We start from the raw sequence: 17,724 nt of genomic DNA on the forward strand, positions 1-17,724 counted from the left end.
TTGGAGGAAGAAAAATGCTGACTATGACCCTAAGAACACTTGAGATGGGAAGATCTGGACAGTAGAAGGCCTGAACAGGAGTCTTGCCGGTGCAGTGAGGAGCAAAGGGCAGTGTGAGTTCCCCGGCACACCCAGCGACATACAAGGGGAGAGAATGCTAGATGGAATATACTTTCCAGGGACAGTGTTGTGCTAAATCCTGATCCCTTGTCCTGGGGAGATTTTCAGAGCAGCCAGGAGGGTTGGTAGTATCAGCAAGTGACACAGAGCTGTGTGAGGTTGTAATGAGGAGACATGATACTTCTGCATAGAGTTTGGGGCTTTGTGATAATTCTTGAAAGGGAGCCGAGAGCTCCAAGTCTGTACAGAACTCTGCCGCTGATCCACCCTGCCGCTGATCCACCCTGCCGCTGATCCACCCTGCCGCTGATCTACCCTGCCGATGATCCACCCTGCCGCTGATCTACCCTGCCGATGATCCACCCTGCTGCTGATCTACCCTGCCGCTGATCCACCCTGCCGCTGATCCACCCTGCCGCTGATCCACCCTGCCGCTGATCCACTCTGCCGCTGATCCACCCTGCCGCTGATCCACCCTGCCGCTGATCCACTCTGCCGCTGATCCACTCTGCCGCTGATCCACTCTGCCGCTGATCCACCCTGCCGCTGATCCACTCTGCCGCTGATCCACCCTGCCGCTGATCCACCCTGCCGCTGATCCACTCTGCCGCTGATCCACTCTGCCGCTGATCCACTCTGCTGCTGATCCACCCTGCTGCTGATCCACTCTGCCGCTGATCCACTCTGCCGCTGATCCACTCTGCCGCTGATCCACCCTGCCGCTGATCCACCCTGGCGCTGATACACCCTGCCGCTGATCCACTCTGCCGCTGATCCACCCTGCCGCTGATCCACTCTGCCGCTGATCCACCCTGCCGCTGATCCACCCTGCGCTGATCCACCCTGCCGCTGATCCACTCTGCCGCTGATCCACCCTGCCGCTGATCCACTCTGCCGCTGATCCACCCTGCCCCTGATCCACTCTGCCGCTGATCCACTCTGCCGCGGATCCACCCTGCCACTGATCCACCCTGCCGCTGATCCACTCTGCCGCTGATTCACCCTGCCGCTGATCCACTCTGCCGCTGATCCACCCTGCCGCTGATCCACTCTGCCGCTGATCCACCCCGCCGCTGATCCACCCTGCCGCTGATCCACCCTGCCGCTGATCCACTCTGCCCCTGATCCACTCTGCCGCTGATCCACTCTGCCGCTGATCCACTCTGCCGCTGATCCACCCTGCCGCTGATCCACCCTGCCGCTGATCCACTCTGCCGCTGATTCACCCTGCCGCTGATCCACTCTGCCGCTGATCCACCCTGCCGCTGATCCACTCTGCCGCTGATCCACCCCGCCGCTGATCCACCCTGCCGCTGATCCACTCTGCCGCTGATCCACCCTGCCGCTGATCCACCCTGCCGCTGATCCACTCTGCCGCTGATCCACCCTGCCGCTGATCCACCCTGCCGCTAATCCACTCTGCCGCTGATCCACCCTGCCGCTGATCCACTCTGCCGCTGATCCACCCTGCCGCCACTGGTCCACCCTGCCGCCGCTGATCCACTCTGCCGCGGATCCACCCTGCCACTGATCCACCCTGCCGCTGATCCACCCTGCCGCTGATCCACTCTGCCGCTGATCCACCCTGCCGCTGATCCACTCTGCCGCTGATCCACCCTGCCCCTGATCCACTCTGCCGCTGATCCACTCTGCGCTGATCCACCCTGCCGCCACTGGTCCACCCTGCCACCGCTGATCCACCCTGCCGCTGATCCACCCTGCTGCTGATCCACTCTGCCGCTGATCCACTCTGCCCCTGATCCACTCTGCCACTGATCCACCCTGCCGCTGATCAACTCTGCCCCTGATCCACTCTGCGCTGATCCACTCTGCCGCTGATCCACCCTGCCGCTGATCAACTCTGCCCCTGATCCACTCTGCCGCTGATCCACCCTGCCGCTGATCAACTCTGCCCCTGATCCACTCTGCCGCTGATCCACTCTGCCGCTGATCCACTCTGCCGCTGATCCACTCTGCCCCTGATCCACTCTGCCGCTGATCCACCCTGGCGCTGATACACCCTGCCGCTGATCCACCCTGCCGCTGATCCACTTTTCCGCTGATCCACTCTGCGCTGATCCACCCTGCCGCCGCTGGTCCACCCTGCCGCCGCTGATCCACCCTGCCGCTGATCCACCCTGCCGCTGATCCACTCTGCGCTGATCCACTCTGCCGCTGATCCACCCTGCCGCTGATCAACTCTGCCGCTGATCCACTCTGCCGCTGATCCACTCTGCCGCTGATCCACTCTGCCGCTGATCCACCCTGGCGCTGATCCACCCTGGCGCTGATACACTCTGCCGCTGATCCACCCTGCAGGTGAAAAATGCATGTTGCCTGGCTGTGCAGGAATAGGAGGAATCAAGATCCAGTGGCTCCCGTGGGGGTAGCGCTACAAGTGGGTGGAAGAACACAGACCCCGCCTGCATATTAATGCCTCTTCAGCCAATCCCTGGTCAGTGGAGTGAGTGAGCAGCAGGGGGCTGAAAGGGGTATAAATAGGGTGGGGCCCGGAACTGAGCAGTCTTGTTCCTGGGGGAGTAAGACCCGACTTGATCTTCTGCCTTAGCTGGGGGACCTCTGGCCCTCGTCTCCTGAGAATTGAAGGGCGCCTGTCTAAGGATCCAGGACACCAACAATCCAAGTACAAGAACGGGCCGGTACTGCCGGCATTCAGGACCTGGAGACTTTCCTGGGCCTCCTTCGGCCATTCAGGGCTGTGTTCCTGCGGAGGAGCCCCTGTGTACCACCAGTTTACCTTCACTTTAAAGGGGGTGTCCTCACCCTGAAGGAACAGTTCAGAGTCAGTGTCCTCTACTGCAAGTTGTTGAAGTTTATTGGAGTATCCCCAGGCCCCCCCTATCCCAGTTCACAATAAAAACCACCAAAAGACACATGCAGGCTGTTCACTGACTCGAGCGACTGTGAAATACCGTGTGCCTGGCTGCTGCGTGCCTATCAGAGAATGGAACCCGGAAGCAAACAGCCACACCAGTCCCGGCTCTGCTCTGCATTCACAATTGTTTGACACAGATCAGCCCCTGCTGCGGCCTCTCCCCTTCTGATTTATGACAATAATCTGATCACAGGGGGGGGGGGGGGGCAGACTGAGGAAATGCTATGCAGCAGACTGATGACATCATCTCAGCCTAGACACAGTCACTGTAATGATAAAAGGTGGAGGGTGTCTCTGTATACTGTGACCGGTCAGGGATTTATTGATACAGATCCGAGAGGTCGGAATCTGGTGGGATTCTCATGTATGTCTCCTCTCTCTATGACTTGGATTACCGCCGGAGGAGGAGGAGGGGAGGAGGAACTTTCTCCGAGTTCTCAGCAGCCGTACAACGAATCGTAATCCTAATCCTAATCTTCCTAAACATTGCCGGAGAGAGCTGCGCCCTACACCGAGAGGGTGGGGGAGGGATAGAGGGGCATCGGAGGAGCTGAGACGGGCACAACCATCCTCCACCTGGAGATGGGTGAGGCTCATCTCCACCCACTCAATGGATGGCCCAGGACTCTGTGGTGCCACGTGGTACCCCAAGGCTCCACGTTCTCCACGGCTTTCTTCATAGGTTCCAAATGGTGGCTTCTAGTGGAATTCCTCTCAGTAATCGAAGCCTGTTTTGGGGGAGGGTTAGACCCTCTGTCACGCCGGACTATTGGAGACATTTCTCCTTATACCTGATTTGGTCACCAGGTTGGGACGTTCTCTCAGGCAACCTGCACCCGGCAGAGGTTCTAACCCTCCCGACTCGGTCCAATAACATTTGTCTGGAATTGTACTGGATAAGATTCGCCAGGGGGGAGGGGCTCTGTGTTGTGTTTTGGGTATTGATTTGTCATGTTCATTGAACAGGGATGAATGTGATTGGTGGACGTGTACAATGTATGCCACACATGTTCTGGGGAACCCGCTATCGGGCCTCCAGTACTTCCTGTGCTGGTTGTCAGGATAAGAACCTCTGTCAGGTTTTTATTGTGTACTGTGACTCTGTCACCCGACCAAAACATCACTGGTGTTACCCTGAAGAAGGAGGAGCCACAGAGGAGACGCTGAGAGATGCAGAGAGACATCTGAACAATGAGGACCAAGGACTACATTCCACCAATCTACCTGTGATGATGGTGATCTACCTGTGATGATGGTGATCTACCTGTGATGATGGTGATCTACCTGTGATGATGGTGATCTACCTGTGATGATGGTGATCTACCCGTGACGATGGTGATCTACCCGTGATGATGGTGATCTACCCGTGATGATGGTGATCTACCCGTGATGATGGTGATCTACCTGTGATGATGGTGATCTACCCGTGATGATGGTGATCTACCTGTGATGATGGTGATCTACCCGTGATGATGGTGATCTACCTGTGATGATGGTGATCTACCCGTGATGATGGTGATCTACCCGTGATGATGGTGATCTACCTGTGATGATGGTGATCTACCCGTGATGATGGTGATCTACCCGTGATGATGGTGATCTACCCGTGATGATGGTGATCTACCTGTGATAATGGTGATCTACCTGTGATGATGGTGATCTACCCGTGATGATGGTGATCTACCTGTGATAATGGTGATCTACCTGTGATGATGGTGATCTACCCGTGATGATGGTGATCTACCTGTGATGATGGTGATCTACCCGTGATGATGGTGATCTACCTGTGATAATGGTGATCTACCCGTGATGATGGTGATCTACCTGTGATAATGGTGATCTACCCGTGATAATGGTGATCTACCCGTGATGATGGTGATCTACCCGTGATAATGGTGATCTATCTGTGATAATGGTGATCTACCCGTGATAATGGTGATCTACCTGTGATATACCCGTGATGATGGTGATCTACCTGTGATAATGGTGATCTACCCATGATAATGGTGATCTACCCGTGATAATGGTGATCTACCCGTGATAATGGTGATCTACCTGTGATAATGGTGATCTACCTGTGATAATGGTGATCTACCCGTGATAATGGTGATCTACCCGTGATGATGGTGATCTACCTGTGATAATGGTGATCTACCCGTGATAATGGTGATCTACCCGTGATGATGGTGATCTACCTGTGATAATGGTGATCTACCTGTGATGATGGTCACACAGGGTTAATTAGCACAAACAACAATGTGTGGAATACTCCTACAAGCCAGACTAGACTCATTTACACAACAGACGGGTGGCTGGAGTTGATGACATTGGCATCTGACAGTGTGTGTCCATCCAGCATGAGACAACACACATCATATATACATATATACAGCATTGAATCTGACTAGCACAGATTATAGTGGGGTTCTCATTCACCCTGTGCCCCTTAAAATCCAGGGCCCATAATCAGTCGGCAAGAGGCTCACATTCAGTCCTTTCATAAAGCCTCGGTCCCGGCTCGGTCCGTCACATTTCTCTCCTTTCGGCAGGAGACTAACACAGGAGGAGACCCCAGACGGGTTGACTCTGAAGTTAGTCAGGGGTTCCAGTCCTTTAATGCCGGTATCCACACAGTACCCCAAATAAAGTGTCCCAAACAGAGTATTCCTCACCCAGCCAACCTCTGCCTCTCTCAGAGAACATGCCTGACGCTGGGGAGAGGTGTGGACCGCCCTTCCCCCTGGAGTCCTTTCAGCCACTGGAGAGAAGACGGGGTATTTGGGCTCAGTCCGTCATGCTGTTGGGCATCTGGGCCCACTGCCCACCATCCCCGGGGTATACAGGGGGAGAATAAAGTCCCATCCACCTTTACAGGAAATCTGTCCTCTGTCTGTGGTGGGCAGAGGCCAGCAGCGCTCTGTTCCGTTGCCAGCAGTTCAGCGGGGTGTAGGAGCTTCTCTACATCATCTGCTCCAGATAACTGTTGGGGAGAGAGGCTGACTGCCCCGGCTCCCTGGAACGCTGCAGTTGTTGCCGGTGCTGGGCAGAGGTTGGTAGCACTCTGCCCAGTTGCCAGAACTTCTGCTGGTGTTCTGTTAGTGGAGACCACAGGCCCATCCCCCGACACCAGATCAAGCTGCAGTTGTGAGGCGACGACTGCTGCAGCTCGTGATAGACTGCCACCTCCTCACCCTCCAGAATTGCGGCAGGTGTGGGGCAGAGGTCTTGGACCCTCTGTCCGGTTGCCAGCACGTCTGCTGGGGGTTTGCTAGGTGGTTCCTCCTCTACAGAAACGTCTATTAAATCCCCAGTCTCTGGAATTGCTAGAAGTGTGGGGCAGAGGTCTTGGACCCTCTGTTCAGTTACCAGATGCTGCTGGCAGAAAATCCCATGTCTGTCAGTGTTGTGGGATGAAGGCCGACTACCTCTTCTCTCAAGAAGGCCGAAGCCACTGTGGGTGTTGGGCAGAAGTTAGCAGAACTCTGCCCTGTTGTCAGAACTTCAGCTTTGGGGACGACAATCTCCGGAGTTTCCACTGCCGATTCTCTGGCATGCTGCTGAACGTGTTCTAGCAGTTTCCTGTATGCCCTTTCCAGATGCTGTTCCTTAACAAATGGTCCAGATCAGGTTTAAGCTCTGAGACCCCTGCAAGACCGAGCATAGCCTCTCTATATTCTCGCAGGTCCTCAAGGGTAGGTTCTCCTTCATCGCCAAACACAAAACTATCTGTAAGTCTCTCCCACAGCAATCCCGGGCCTCCAAAGTCATATCCTTCCGGAGACCATTCTGTTGTCTCCCCTAAATATCCCTCCTCTGCGCGCCATTGCAGAGCCCGATAATGATTGTCCAGCTCTATCTCCTGCTGGACCAGCCTGTCCAACTCAGTCACCCATTTCTCCTGGGGCCGCTCTCCCAGGAATGCCATCCGCAATGCCCGTTGGTCACTGGCCCGTTGCTCTTGGGTTGGAAAGCACTTGCCCTGTTTTATACCAGCGAGCTGGAGGGCTCCAATCCAGAGCTCCACCCGAATCCGCTGCCCGAGCTCCAGATATTCATCCTCAGACACAGTCCTGGTGTATTCTGAAAGGACGATCCACAGCAGCCCCGGGAACTCTGATGCCAGGTCCAGATCTCCGCTGCGGTGACTGAAGTCTGCTATCCTGATCTTGGTTCCCAGTGGAGGTTTGGATGTCCCAGACTGCAGGAAGCAATCCCACTGCTTGCCACCAATGTGAGGGATCCGATTCCTACACTCCGATTGAGTGCTTCCGTCAGTATACCGCTTCCTAAGTCTGAATATAGATGTCAGATATTCCAACCGCTCACAAGCCCAAAACAAGACGACACTTGCTTAGCTGCTCAACCAGGACTGATTTATTAGAACCAAAATGCCAAGTATTTATAATACAGTAGAAGACTAAAACCTAACCTAATATGCATGAGCTAATTATCTAAATCAACACTCAGGATAGTTGACTGAGGGATAAGACTTTTCGGCTCCTAGCTCACTAACAATTCAATAAACATTACCATAAACATCAACACAGGGTTAATTAGCCCAAACAACAATATGTGGAATACGATTACAAGCCGGACTAGACTCATTTACATTATACAAGCCAACAGACAGGTGGCTGGAGGTGATGACATTAGCATCTGACAGTGTGTGTCCCAACAGCACGAGACAACACACATTATATATACATATATACAGCATAGAATCTGACTAGCACAGAGTATAGTGGGGTTCTCATTCACCCTGTGCCCCTTAAAATCCAGGGCCCATAATCAGTCGGCAAGAGGCTCACATTCAGTCCTTTCATAAAGCCTCGGTCCCGGCTAGGTCTGTCACAGTCACCTCCTCTCCCACCATGCATCGACCAATGTCACCTCCTCTCCCACCATGCATTGACCAATGTCACCTCCTCTCCAACCATACAATGACCAATGTCACCTCCTCTCCCACCATACAATGACCAATGTCACCTCCTCTCCCACCATACAATGACCAATGTCACCTCCTCTCCCACCATACAATGACCAATGTCACCTCCTCTCCCACCATACAATGACCAATGTCACCTCCTCTCTAACCATACAATGACCAATGTCACCTCCTCTCCCACCATACAATGACCAATGTCACCTCCTCTCCCACCATACAATGACCAATGTCACCTCCTCTCCCACCATACATCGACCAATGTCACCTCCTCTCCAACCATACAATGACCAATGTCACCTCCTCTCCCACCATACAATGACCAATGTCACCTCCTTTCCCACCATACAATGACCAATGTCACCTCCTCTCCAACCATACAATGACCAATGTCACCTCCTCTCCCACCATACAATGACCAATGTCACCTCCTCTCCCACCATGCAATGACCAATGTCACCTCCTCTCCCACCATACAATGACCAATGTCACCTCCTCTCCCACCATACAATGACCAATGTCACCTCCTCTCCCACCATACAATGACCAATGTCACCTCCTCTCCCACCATACAATGACCAATGTCACCTCCTCTCCCACCATACAATGACCAATGTCACCTCCTCTCCCACCATACAATGACCAATGTCACCTCCTCTCCCACCATACAATGACCAATGTCACCTCCTCTCCCACCATACAATGACCAATGTCACCTCCTCTCCCACCATACATCGACCAATGTCACCTCCTCTCCAACCATACAATGACCAATGTCACCTCCTCTCCCACCATACAATGACCAATGTCACCTCCTTTCCCACCATACAATGACCAATGTCACCTCCTCTCCAACCATACAATGACCAATGTCACCTCCTCTCCCACCATACAATGACCAATGTCACCTCCTCTCCCACCATACAATGACCAATGTCACCTCCTCTCCCACCATGCAATGACCAATGTCACCTCCTCTCCCACCATACAATGACCAATGTCACCTTCTCTCCCACCATGCAATGACCAATGTCACCTCCTCTCCCACCATACAATGACCAATGTCACCTCCTCTCCCACCTTACAATGACCAATGTCACCTCCTCTCCCACCATACAATGACCAATGTCACCTCCTCTCCCACCATACAATGACCAATGTCACCTCCTCTCCCACCATACAATGACCAATGTCACCTCCTCTCTAACCATACAATGACCAATGTCACCTCCTCTCCCACCATACAATGACCAATGTCACCTCCTCTCCCACCATACAATGACCAATGTCACCTCCTCTCCCACCATACATCGACCAATGTCACCTCCTCTCCAACCATACAATGACCAATGTCACCTCCTCTCCCACCATACAATGACCAATGTCACCTCCTTTCCCACCATACAATGACCAATGTCACCTCCTCTCCAACCATACAATGACCAATGTCACCTCCTCTCCCACCATACAATGACCAATGTCACCTCCTCTCCCACCATACAATGACCAATGTCACCTCCTCTCCCACCATGCAATGACCAATGTCACCTCCTCTCCCACCATACAATGACCAATGTCACCTTCTCTCCCACCATGCAATGACCAATGTCACCTCCTCTCCCACCATACAATGACCAATGTCACCTCCTCTCCCACCTTACAATGACCAATGTCACCTCCTCTCCCACCATGCAATGACCAATGTCACCTCCTCTCCCACCATACAATGACCAATGTCACCTCCTCTCCCACCATGCAATGACCAATGTCACCTCCTCTCCCACCTTACAATGACCAATGTCACCTCCTCTCCCACCATGCAATGACCAATGTCACCTCCTCTCCCACCTTACAATGACCAATGTCACCTCCTCTCCCACCATGCAATGACCAATGTCACCTCCTCTCCCACCTTACAATGACGAATGAACTAGAACTGTCTGGGAGAAGAGCCTTCTAGCGATCCGTGTAATACGTGTTGTTGGGACGCGCCTTTGCTGTGCGCATGCTGGGGGGTTACTGATGATAATAAGCTCCTCGGGACGGCCGGTCGGTAAATCTGCGGCGATTCTCGGAGATTAGCCCAACATGTGATTAATAAAAGTCTGGAGTCAGGGAAGTCATTTCCATCCAGAGGCGTATTTCTGTAAATCCGCTGTGGTTGGTCAGCGGGGGATCAGCTGCGGGGGATCAGCCGCGGGGGATGGAGGACAATAAGTCATTGCTGAGCGGCTGCGTCCCACCCAGAAATTCTTGCTGGATTTGGGGTCTGGTTAATCTGCTCACTTATAAAGCCAGCGTTGCTCGGGTCTAATGCTTTCATTGGGGTTTAAGGGAAGATTTGGCCGTCTTAATGAAGAATTCTCGGCGTTCTTTCATTAGCGAGCTAATTTGTTTCAGGTTGACACGTATTACTTATTGATGAACCTCCTCCTCCAATTACACGCCTGATAATTCTGCCGGGATAAAGCGCCAGACCTGTTACCAGGGAACAGCGAGGGGCCAGGTCGCTCGGGCACCTGAGTGTGCGGATCTTTCTGCGCCCGCCCATCATCTCCTCCCTTTTCTTATTCTGAAGAAATCCCTGTGTGTTTCTCGGTGTCCATGAGTGAATGTGAATTTATAATTATCAATCAGCTGCTGCACCTGCAGGGCTCTAATAATAAGTGGCAGGGTCTGCATCCCTTTAGATGTGATTTCCCTTTGGGAGTTTCTCACCAATAATAATAAGTCTCCAGGACTTTTCCAAAGCCTCTCCAATCCTATGGAATGCCCTACCCCAATCTGTCCGCTTATCTCCTACCTTATTAGCTTTTAGACGATCCCTGAAAACACTTCTCTTCAGAGAAGCCTCCCCTCCCCCACCTAACAACTGTATTTTCATGTTCTCCATCAGCTCATCCCCCACAGTTATTACCTTTTGTTTCAACTTGACCCTCCCTTCTAGATTGTAAGCTCTAACGAGCAGGACCCTCTAGTCCCTCCTGTATTGATTTGTATTGTAAGTGTAATGTCTGCCCTCATATTGTACAGCGATGCGCAAACTGTTGGCGCTATATAAATCCTGAATAATAATAATAATAATGACATTTGTGTTGCAGGGGATGCCCAAAATCTGACTTGTATCTTAGTGCAGGGCGCCCAACCTGGGACAGCAGCATTCCAGAGCCCCGCCCTGTCCTGGAGCCCCGCCCTGTGCTGGAGCCCCGCCATCTGCTCCACCATCACTGGTTGCGAACGCCCTGCTATCTGAGCAAGACGACCACTCTCATTGGCTCTTTGTGCTGTCAGTCTACCTTTGGGCTACTTTTGCCCTTCTGGGCGGGAATAGAAGTGTGAAGGGCGGGAAAATAAGTGTGATGGGTGGGAATAGAAGTGTGATGGGTGGGAATAGAAGTGTGATGGGCGGGGATAGAGTGTGATGGACGGGAATAGAAGTGTGATGGGCGGGGATAGAAGTGTGATGGGCGGGGATAGAAGTGTGATGGGTGGGAATAGAAGTGTGATGGGCTGGGATAGAAGTGTGATGGACAGGAATAGAAGTGTGATGGACGGGGATAGAAGTGTGATGGGCGGGGATAGAAGTGTGATGGACGGGAATTGAAGTACGATGGGTGGGAATAGAAGTGTGATGGGCGGGGATAGAGTGTGATGGACGGGAATAGAAGTGTGATGGGTGGGAATAGAAGTGTGATGGGCGGGAATAGAAGTGTGATGGGTGGGAATAGAAGTGTGATGGGTGGGAATATAAGTGTGATGGGTGGGAATATAAGTGTGATGGACGGGGATAGAAGTGTGATGGGTGGGAATAGAAGTGTGATGGGTGGGAATATAAGTGTGATGGACGGGGATAGAAGTGTGATGGGTGGGAATAGAAGTGTGATGGGCGGGGATAGAAGTGTGATGGGCGGGAATAGAAGTGTGATGGGAGGGAATAGAAGTGTGATGGGTGGGAATAGAAGTGTGATGGGCGGGAATTGAAGTACGATGGGTGGGAATAGAAGTGTGATGGGCGGGGATAGAGTGTGATGGACGGGAATAGAAGTGTGATGGGCGGGGATAGAAGTGTGATGGGCGGGAATAGAAGTGTGATGGGCGGGGATAGAAGTGTGATGGGCGGGAATAGAAGTGTGATGGGCGGGGATAGAAGTGTGATGGGCGGGAATAGAAGTGTGATGGACGGGAATTGAAGTACGATGGGTGGGAATAGAAGTGTGATGGGCGGGGATAGAGTGTGATGGACGGGAATAGAAGTGTGATGGGTGGGAATAGAAGTGTGATGGGCGGGAATAGAAGTGTGATGGGTGGGAATAGAAGTGTGATGGGTGGGAATATAAGTGTGATGGACGGGGATAGAAGTGTGATGGGTGGGAATAGAAGTGTGATGGGCGGGGATAGAAGTGTGATGGGCGGGAATAGAAGTGTGATGGGAGGGAATAGAAGTGTGATGGGTGGGAATAGAAGTGTGATGGGCGGGAATTGAAGTACGATGGGTGGGAATAGAAGTGTGATGGGCGGGGATAGAGTGTGATGGACGGGAATAGAAGTGTGATGGGCGGGGATAGAAGTGTGATGGGCGGGAATAGAAGTGTGATGGGCGGGGATAGAAGTGTGATGGGCGGGAATAGAAGTGTGATGGGCGGGGATAGAAGTGTGATGGGCGGGAATAGAAGTGTGATGGGCGGGGATAGAAGTGTGATGGGCGGGAATAGAAGTGTGATGGGCGGGGATAGAAGTGTGATGGGCGGGAATAGAAGTGTGATGGACGGGGATAGAAGTGTGATGGGCGGGGATAGAAGTGTGATGGGCGGGAATAGAAGTGTGATGGGCGGGGATAGAAGTGTGATGGACGGGGAAAGAAGTGTGATGGGTGGGAATAGAAGTGTGATGGGTGGGGATAGAAGTGTGATGGACGGGGATAGAAGTGTGATGGGCGGGGATAGAAGTGTGATGGGCGGGAATAGAAGTGTGATGGGCGGGGATAGAAATGTGATGGGCGGGGATAGAAGTGTGATGGGCGGGAATAGAAGTGTGATGGGCGGGGATAGAAGTGTGATGGGTGGGAATAGAAGTGTGATGGGTGGGAATATAAGTGTGATGGGCGGGGATAGAAGTGTGATGGGCGGGGATAGAAGTGTGATGGGCGGGGATAGAAGTGTGATGGGCGGGGATAGAAGTGTGATGGACGGGGATAGAAGTGTGATGGGCGGGGATAGAAGTGTGATGGGTGGGAATAGAAGTCTGATGGGCGGGGATAGAAGTGTGATGGGTGGGGATAGAAGTGTGATGGGTGGGAATAGAAGTCTGATGGGCGGGGATAGAAGTGTGATGGGTGGGAATAGAAGTGTGATGGGCGGGGATAGAAGTGTGATGGGCGGGGATAGAAGTGTGATGGGCGGGAATAGAAGTGTGATGGGCGGAACTAGAAGTGCAATGGGCAGGGATAGAAGTACGATGGGCGGGAATAGAAGTGTGATGGGCAGGAATAGAAGTGTGAGGGGCGGGGATAGAAGTGTGATGGGCGGGATAGAAATGTGATGGTCGGGACTAGAAGTCTGATGGGTGGGGATAGACGTGTGATAGGCGGGACTAGAAGTGTGATGGGCGGGAATAGAAGTGTGATAGGCAGTGATAGAAGCATGATGGGCGGGGATAGAAGTCTGATGGGCGGGGATAGAAGTGTGATGGGTGGGGATAGAAGTGTGATGGGCGGGGATAGAAGTGTGATGGGCGGGACTAGAAGTGTGATGGGTGGGAATAGAAGTGTGATAGGCGGTGATAGAAGTGTGATGGGCGGGACTAGAAGTGTGATGGGTGGGAATAGAAGTGTGATAGGCGGGGATAGAAGTCTGATGGGTGGGGATAGAAATGTGATAGGCGGTGATAGAAGTGTGATGGGCGGGGATAGAAGTCTGATGGGTGGGGATAGAAGTGTGATGGGTGGGGATAGAAATGTGATAGGTGGTGATAGAAGTGTGATGGGCGGGGATAGAAGTCTGATGGGCGGGGATAGAAGTGTGATGGGTGGGGATAGAAGTGTGATGGGTGGGGATAGAAGCGCGATGGGCGGGGATAGAAGTGTGATGGGCGGGACTAGAAGTGTGATGGGCGGGACTAGAAGTGTGATGGGTGGGAATAGAAGTGTTATAGGCGGTGATAGAAGTCTGATGGGCGGGGATAGAAGTCTGATAGGTGGGAATCTGATGACTACCTGGCCGTCTCCTTCCATTCCAGCTCCTCCCCATCATGCTGTAGGGTGTCCATCTCCGTGAAGAGGGTGGGATTCGGGGCGTCATCGTCGTCCCCCAGAATGTACCTCAGACGCTCGGCTGCTGGAGACACTGTAGGACAAAACAAGCCTGTTAGTATGTGCTGGCAATAAAAAATGCTAAAAACCGCTAACAATCTGCTTACAGCTAAAGCCAGACCTCCCAATGAGATGAATATTCCACGTTCCCACAATGGGGGGGCTACAAATATTGTAAATACGATTAAACATTATCCGTGTGATCAGGGCCCCAAATCAGATTTCTATTGATTTCTATAAAATCCGATCGTCCCCCCACGTCATCCTCCAATCATCTCCAGCCTCCTCCTATCACTGTGGAGGAGACCCCGCCTATTGACTTAATGGAATTCTTTGACACGGAGCAGGAGTCAGTACAGTAATCAGCAAGGTACCATGGGATATGTAGTCCTCAGAAATAGAGCCTACCTGGATTGAAGAAGAGGAGTCTGGATTCCCGCCGTGGGACCCGAGAAGAGGAGGAGACTGGAGTGCTGGCATGGGACCTGAGAAGAGGAGGAGCCTGGAGTGCCGGTGGGGGACCCGAGAAGAGGAGGAGCCTGGAGTGTCGGTGTGGGACTCGAGAAGAGGAGGAGCCTGGAGTGCCGGTGGGGGACCCAAGAAGAGGAGGAGCCTGGGAGTGTCGGTGTGGGACCCGAGAAGAGGAGGAGCCGTGGAGTGCCAGTGGGGGACCCAAGAGGAGGAGACTGGAGTGCTGGCATGGGACCCGAGAAGAGGAGGAGCCTGGGGTGTCGGCATGGGACCCAAGAAGAGGAGGAGCCTGGAGTGCTGGTGGGGGACCCGAGAAGAGGAGGAGCCTGGGGGTGTCGGCATGGGACCCAAGAAGAGGAGGAGCCTGGAGTGTCTGTGTGGACCCGAGAAGAGGAGGAGCCCGGAGTGCCGGTGGAGGACCCAAGAGGAGGAGTCTGGAGTTCCGGCATGGGACCCGGGAAGAGGAGGAGTCTGGATTCCCGGCATGGGACCCGAGAAGAGGAGGAGTCTGGATTCCCAGCATGGACCCGAGAAGAGAGGAGTCTGGATTCTCTGTGTGAGACCTGAGAAGAGGAGGAGTCTGGATTTCCGGCGTGGGACCCGAGAAGAGGAGGAGTCTGGAGTGCTGGCGTGGGACCCGAGAAGAGGAGGAGCCTGGAGTGCTGGCATGGGACCCGAGAAGAGGAGGAGCCTGGAGTGCCGGTGGGGGACCCGATGAGAGAGGAGGAGCCTGGAGTGTCGGTGTGGGACTCGAGAAGAGGAGGAGCCTGGAGTGCCGGTGGGGGACCCAAGAAGAGGAGGAGCCTGGAGTGTTGGTGTGGGACCCGAGAAGAGGAGGAGCCTGGAGTGCTAGTGGGGGACCCAAGACGAGGGAGACTGGAGTTCTGGCATGGGACCCGAGAAGAGGAGGAGCCTGGGGTGTCGGCATGGGACCCAAGAAGAGGAGGAGCCTGGAGTGTCTGTGTGGGACCCGAGAAGAGGAGGAGCCCGGAGTGCCGGTGGAGGACCCAAGAGGAGGAGTCTGGAGTTCCGGCATGGGACCCGGGAAGAGGAGGAGTCTGGATTCCCGGCATGGGACCCGAGAAGAGGAGGAGTCTGGATTCCCAGCATGGGACCCGAGAAGAGGAGGAGGCTGGATTCTCTGTGTGAGACCTGAGAAGAGGAGGAGTCTGGATTTCCGGCGTGGGACCCGAGAAGAGAGAGTCTGGAGTGCTGGCGTGGGACCCGAGAAGAGGAGGAGCCTGGAGTGCTGGCATGGGACCCGAGAAGAGGAGGAGCCTGGAGTGCCGGTGGGGACCCGAGAAGAGGAGGAGCCTGGAGTGTCGGTGTGGGACTCGAGAAGAGGAGGAGCCTGGAGTGCCGGTGGGGGACCCAAGAAGAGGAGGAGCCTTGAGTGTTGGTGTGGGACCCGAGAAGAGGAGGAGCCTGGAGTGCTAGTGGGGACCCAAGACGAGGAGACTGGAGTGCTGGCATGGGACCCGAGAAGAGGAGGAGCCTGGGGTGTCGGCATTGGACCCAAGAAGAGGAGGAGCCTGGAGTGCCGGTGGGGGACCCGAGAAGAGGAGGAGCCTGGGGTGTCGGCATGGGACCCGAGAAGAGGAGGAGTCTGGATTCCCAGCATGGGACCCGAGAAGAGGAGGAGTCTGGATTCTCGGTGTGAGACCCGAGAAGAGGAGGAGTCTGGATTCCCGGCGTGGGACCCGAGAAGAGGAGGAGTCTGGAGTGCTGGCATGGGACCTGAGAAGAGGAGGAGCCTGGAGTGCTGGCATGGGACCCAAGAAGAGGAGGAGCTTGGAGTGTCGGTGTGGGACCCGAGAAGAGGAGGAGCCTGGAGTGCCAGTGGGGGACCCAAGAGGAGGAGACTGGAGTGCTGGCATGGGACCCGAGAAGAGGAGGAGCCTGGGGTGTCGGCATGGGGCCCAAGAAGAGGAGGAGCCTGGAGTGCCGGTGGGGACCCGAGAAGAGGAGGAGCCTGGGGTGTCGGCATGGGACCCAAGAAGAGGAGGAGCCTGGAGTGTCTGTGTGGGACCTGAGAAGAGGAGGAGCCCGGAGTGCCGGTGGGGGACCTAAGAGGAGGAGTCTGGATTCCCGGCATGGGACCTGAGAAGAGGAGGAGTCTGGATTCCCGGCATGGGATCCGAGAAGAGGAAGAGTCTGGATTCCCGGCGTGGGACCCGAGAAGAGGAGGAGTCTGGATTCCCGGCATGGGACCCGAGAAGAGGAGGAGTCTGGATTCCTGGCATGGGACCCAAGAAGAGGAGGAGCCTGGAGTGTTGGTGTGGGACCCGAGAAGAGGAGGAGCCTGGAGTGCTAGTGGGGACCCAAGACGAGGAGACTGGAGTGCTGGCATGGGACCCGAGAAGAGGAGGAGCCTGGGGTGTCAGCATTGGACCCAAGAAGAGGAGGAGCCTGGAGTGCCGGTGGGGGACCCGAGAAGAGGAGGAGCCTGGGGTGTCGGCATGGGACCCGAGAAGAGGAGGAGTCTGGATTCCCAGCATGGGACCCGAGAAGAGGAGGAGTCTGGATTCTCGGTGTGAGACCCGAGAAGAGGAGGAATCTGGATTCCCGGCGTGGGACCCGAGAAGAGGAGGAGTCTGGAGTGCTGGCATGGGACCTGAGAAGAGGAGGAGCCTGGAGTGCTGGCATGGGACCCAAGAAGAGGAGGGAGCCTGGAGTGTCGGTGTGGGACCCGAGAAGAGGAGGAGCCTGGAGTGCCAGTGGGGGGACCCAAGAGGAGGAGACTGGAGTGCTGGCATGGGACCCCGAGAAGAGGAGGAGCCTGGGGTGTCGGCATGGGGCCCAAGAAGAGGAGGAGCCTGGAGTGCCGGTGGGGGACCCGAGAAAAGGAGGAGCCTGGGGTGTCGGCATGGGACCCAAGAAGAGGAGGAGCCTGAAGTGTCTGTGTGGGACCTGAGAAGAGGAGGAGCCCGGAGTGCCGGTGGGGGACCTAAGAGGAGGAGTCCTGGCATTCCCGGCCACATTGGGACC

The 17,724-nt window shown here is 54.5% G+C and overlaps 1 protein-coding gene across 1 annotated transcript in view; it reads right to left on the bottom strand.

Moving 5' to 3' along the window:
* The window catches only part of LOC143973613 (electrogenic sodium bicarbonate cotransporter 4-like), a 193,600-nt gene that overhangs the window by 85,501 nt on the left and 90,375 nt on the right, over window positions 1–17,724 (bottom strand). The window contains exon 5 of the mRNA XM_077474470.1: window positions 14,170–14,299. Coding sequence (XP_077330596.1) covers window positions 14,170–14,299 — 130 coding nt within the window. The remainder of the gene's footprint in view (window positions 1–14,169; window positions 14,300–17,724) is intronic.

This window comes from Lithobates pipiens, unplaced genomic scaffold (assembly GCF_037356315.1).
Source record: "Lithobates pipiens isolate NorthernLeopardFrog02 unplaced genomic scaffold, aLitPip1_a1.2 Scaffold_86, whole genome shotgun sequence".
Taxonomy (NCBI): domain Eukaryota; kingdom Metazoa; phylum Chordata; class Amphibia; order Anura; family Ranidae; genus Lithobates; species Lithobates pipiens.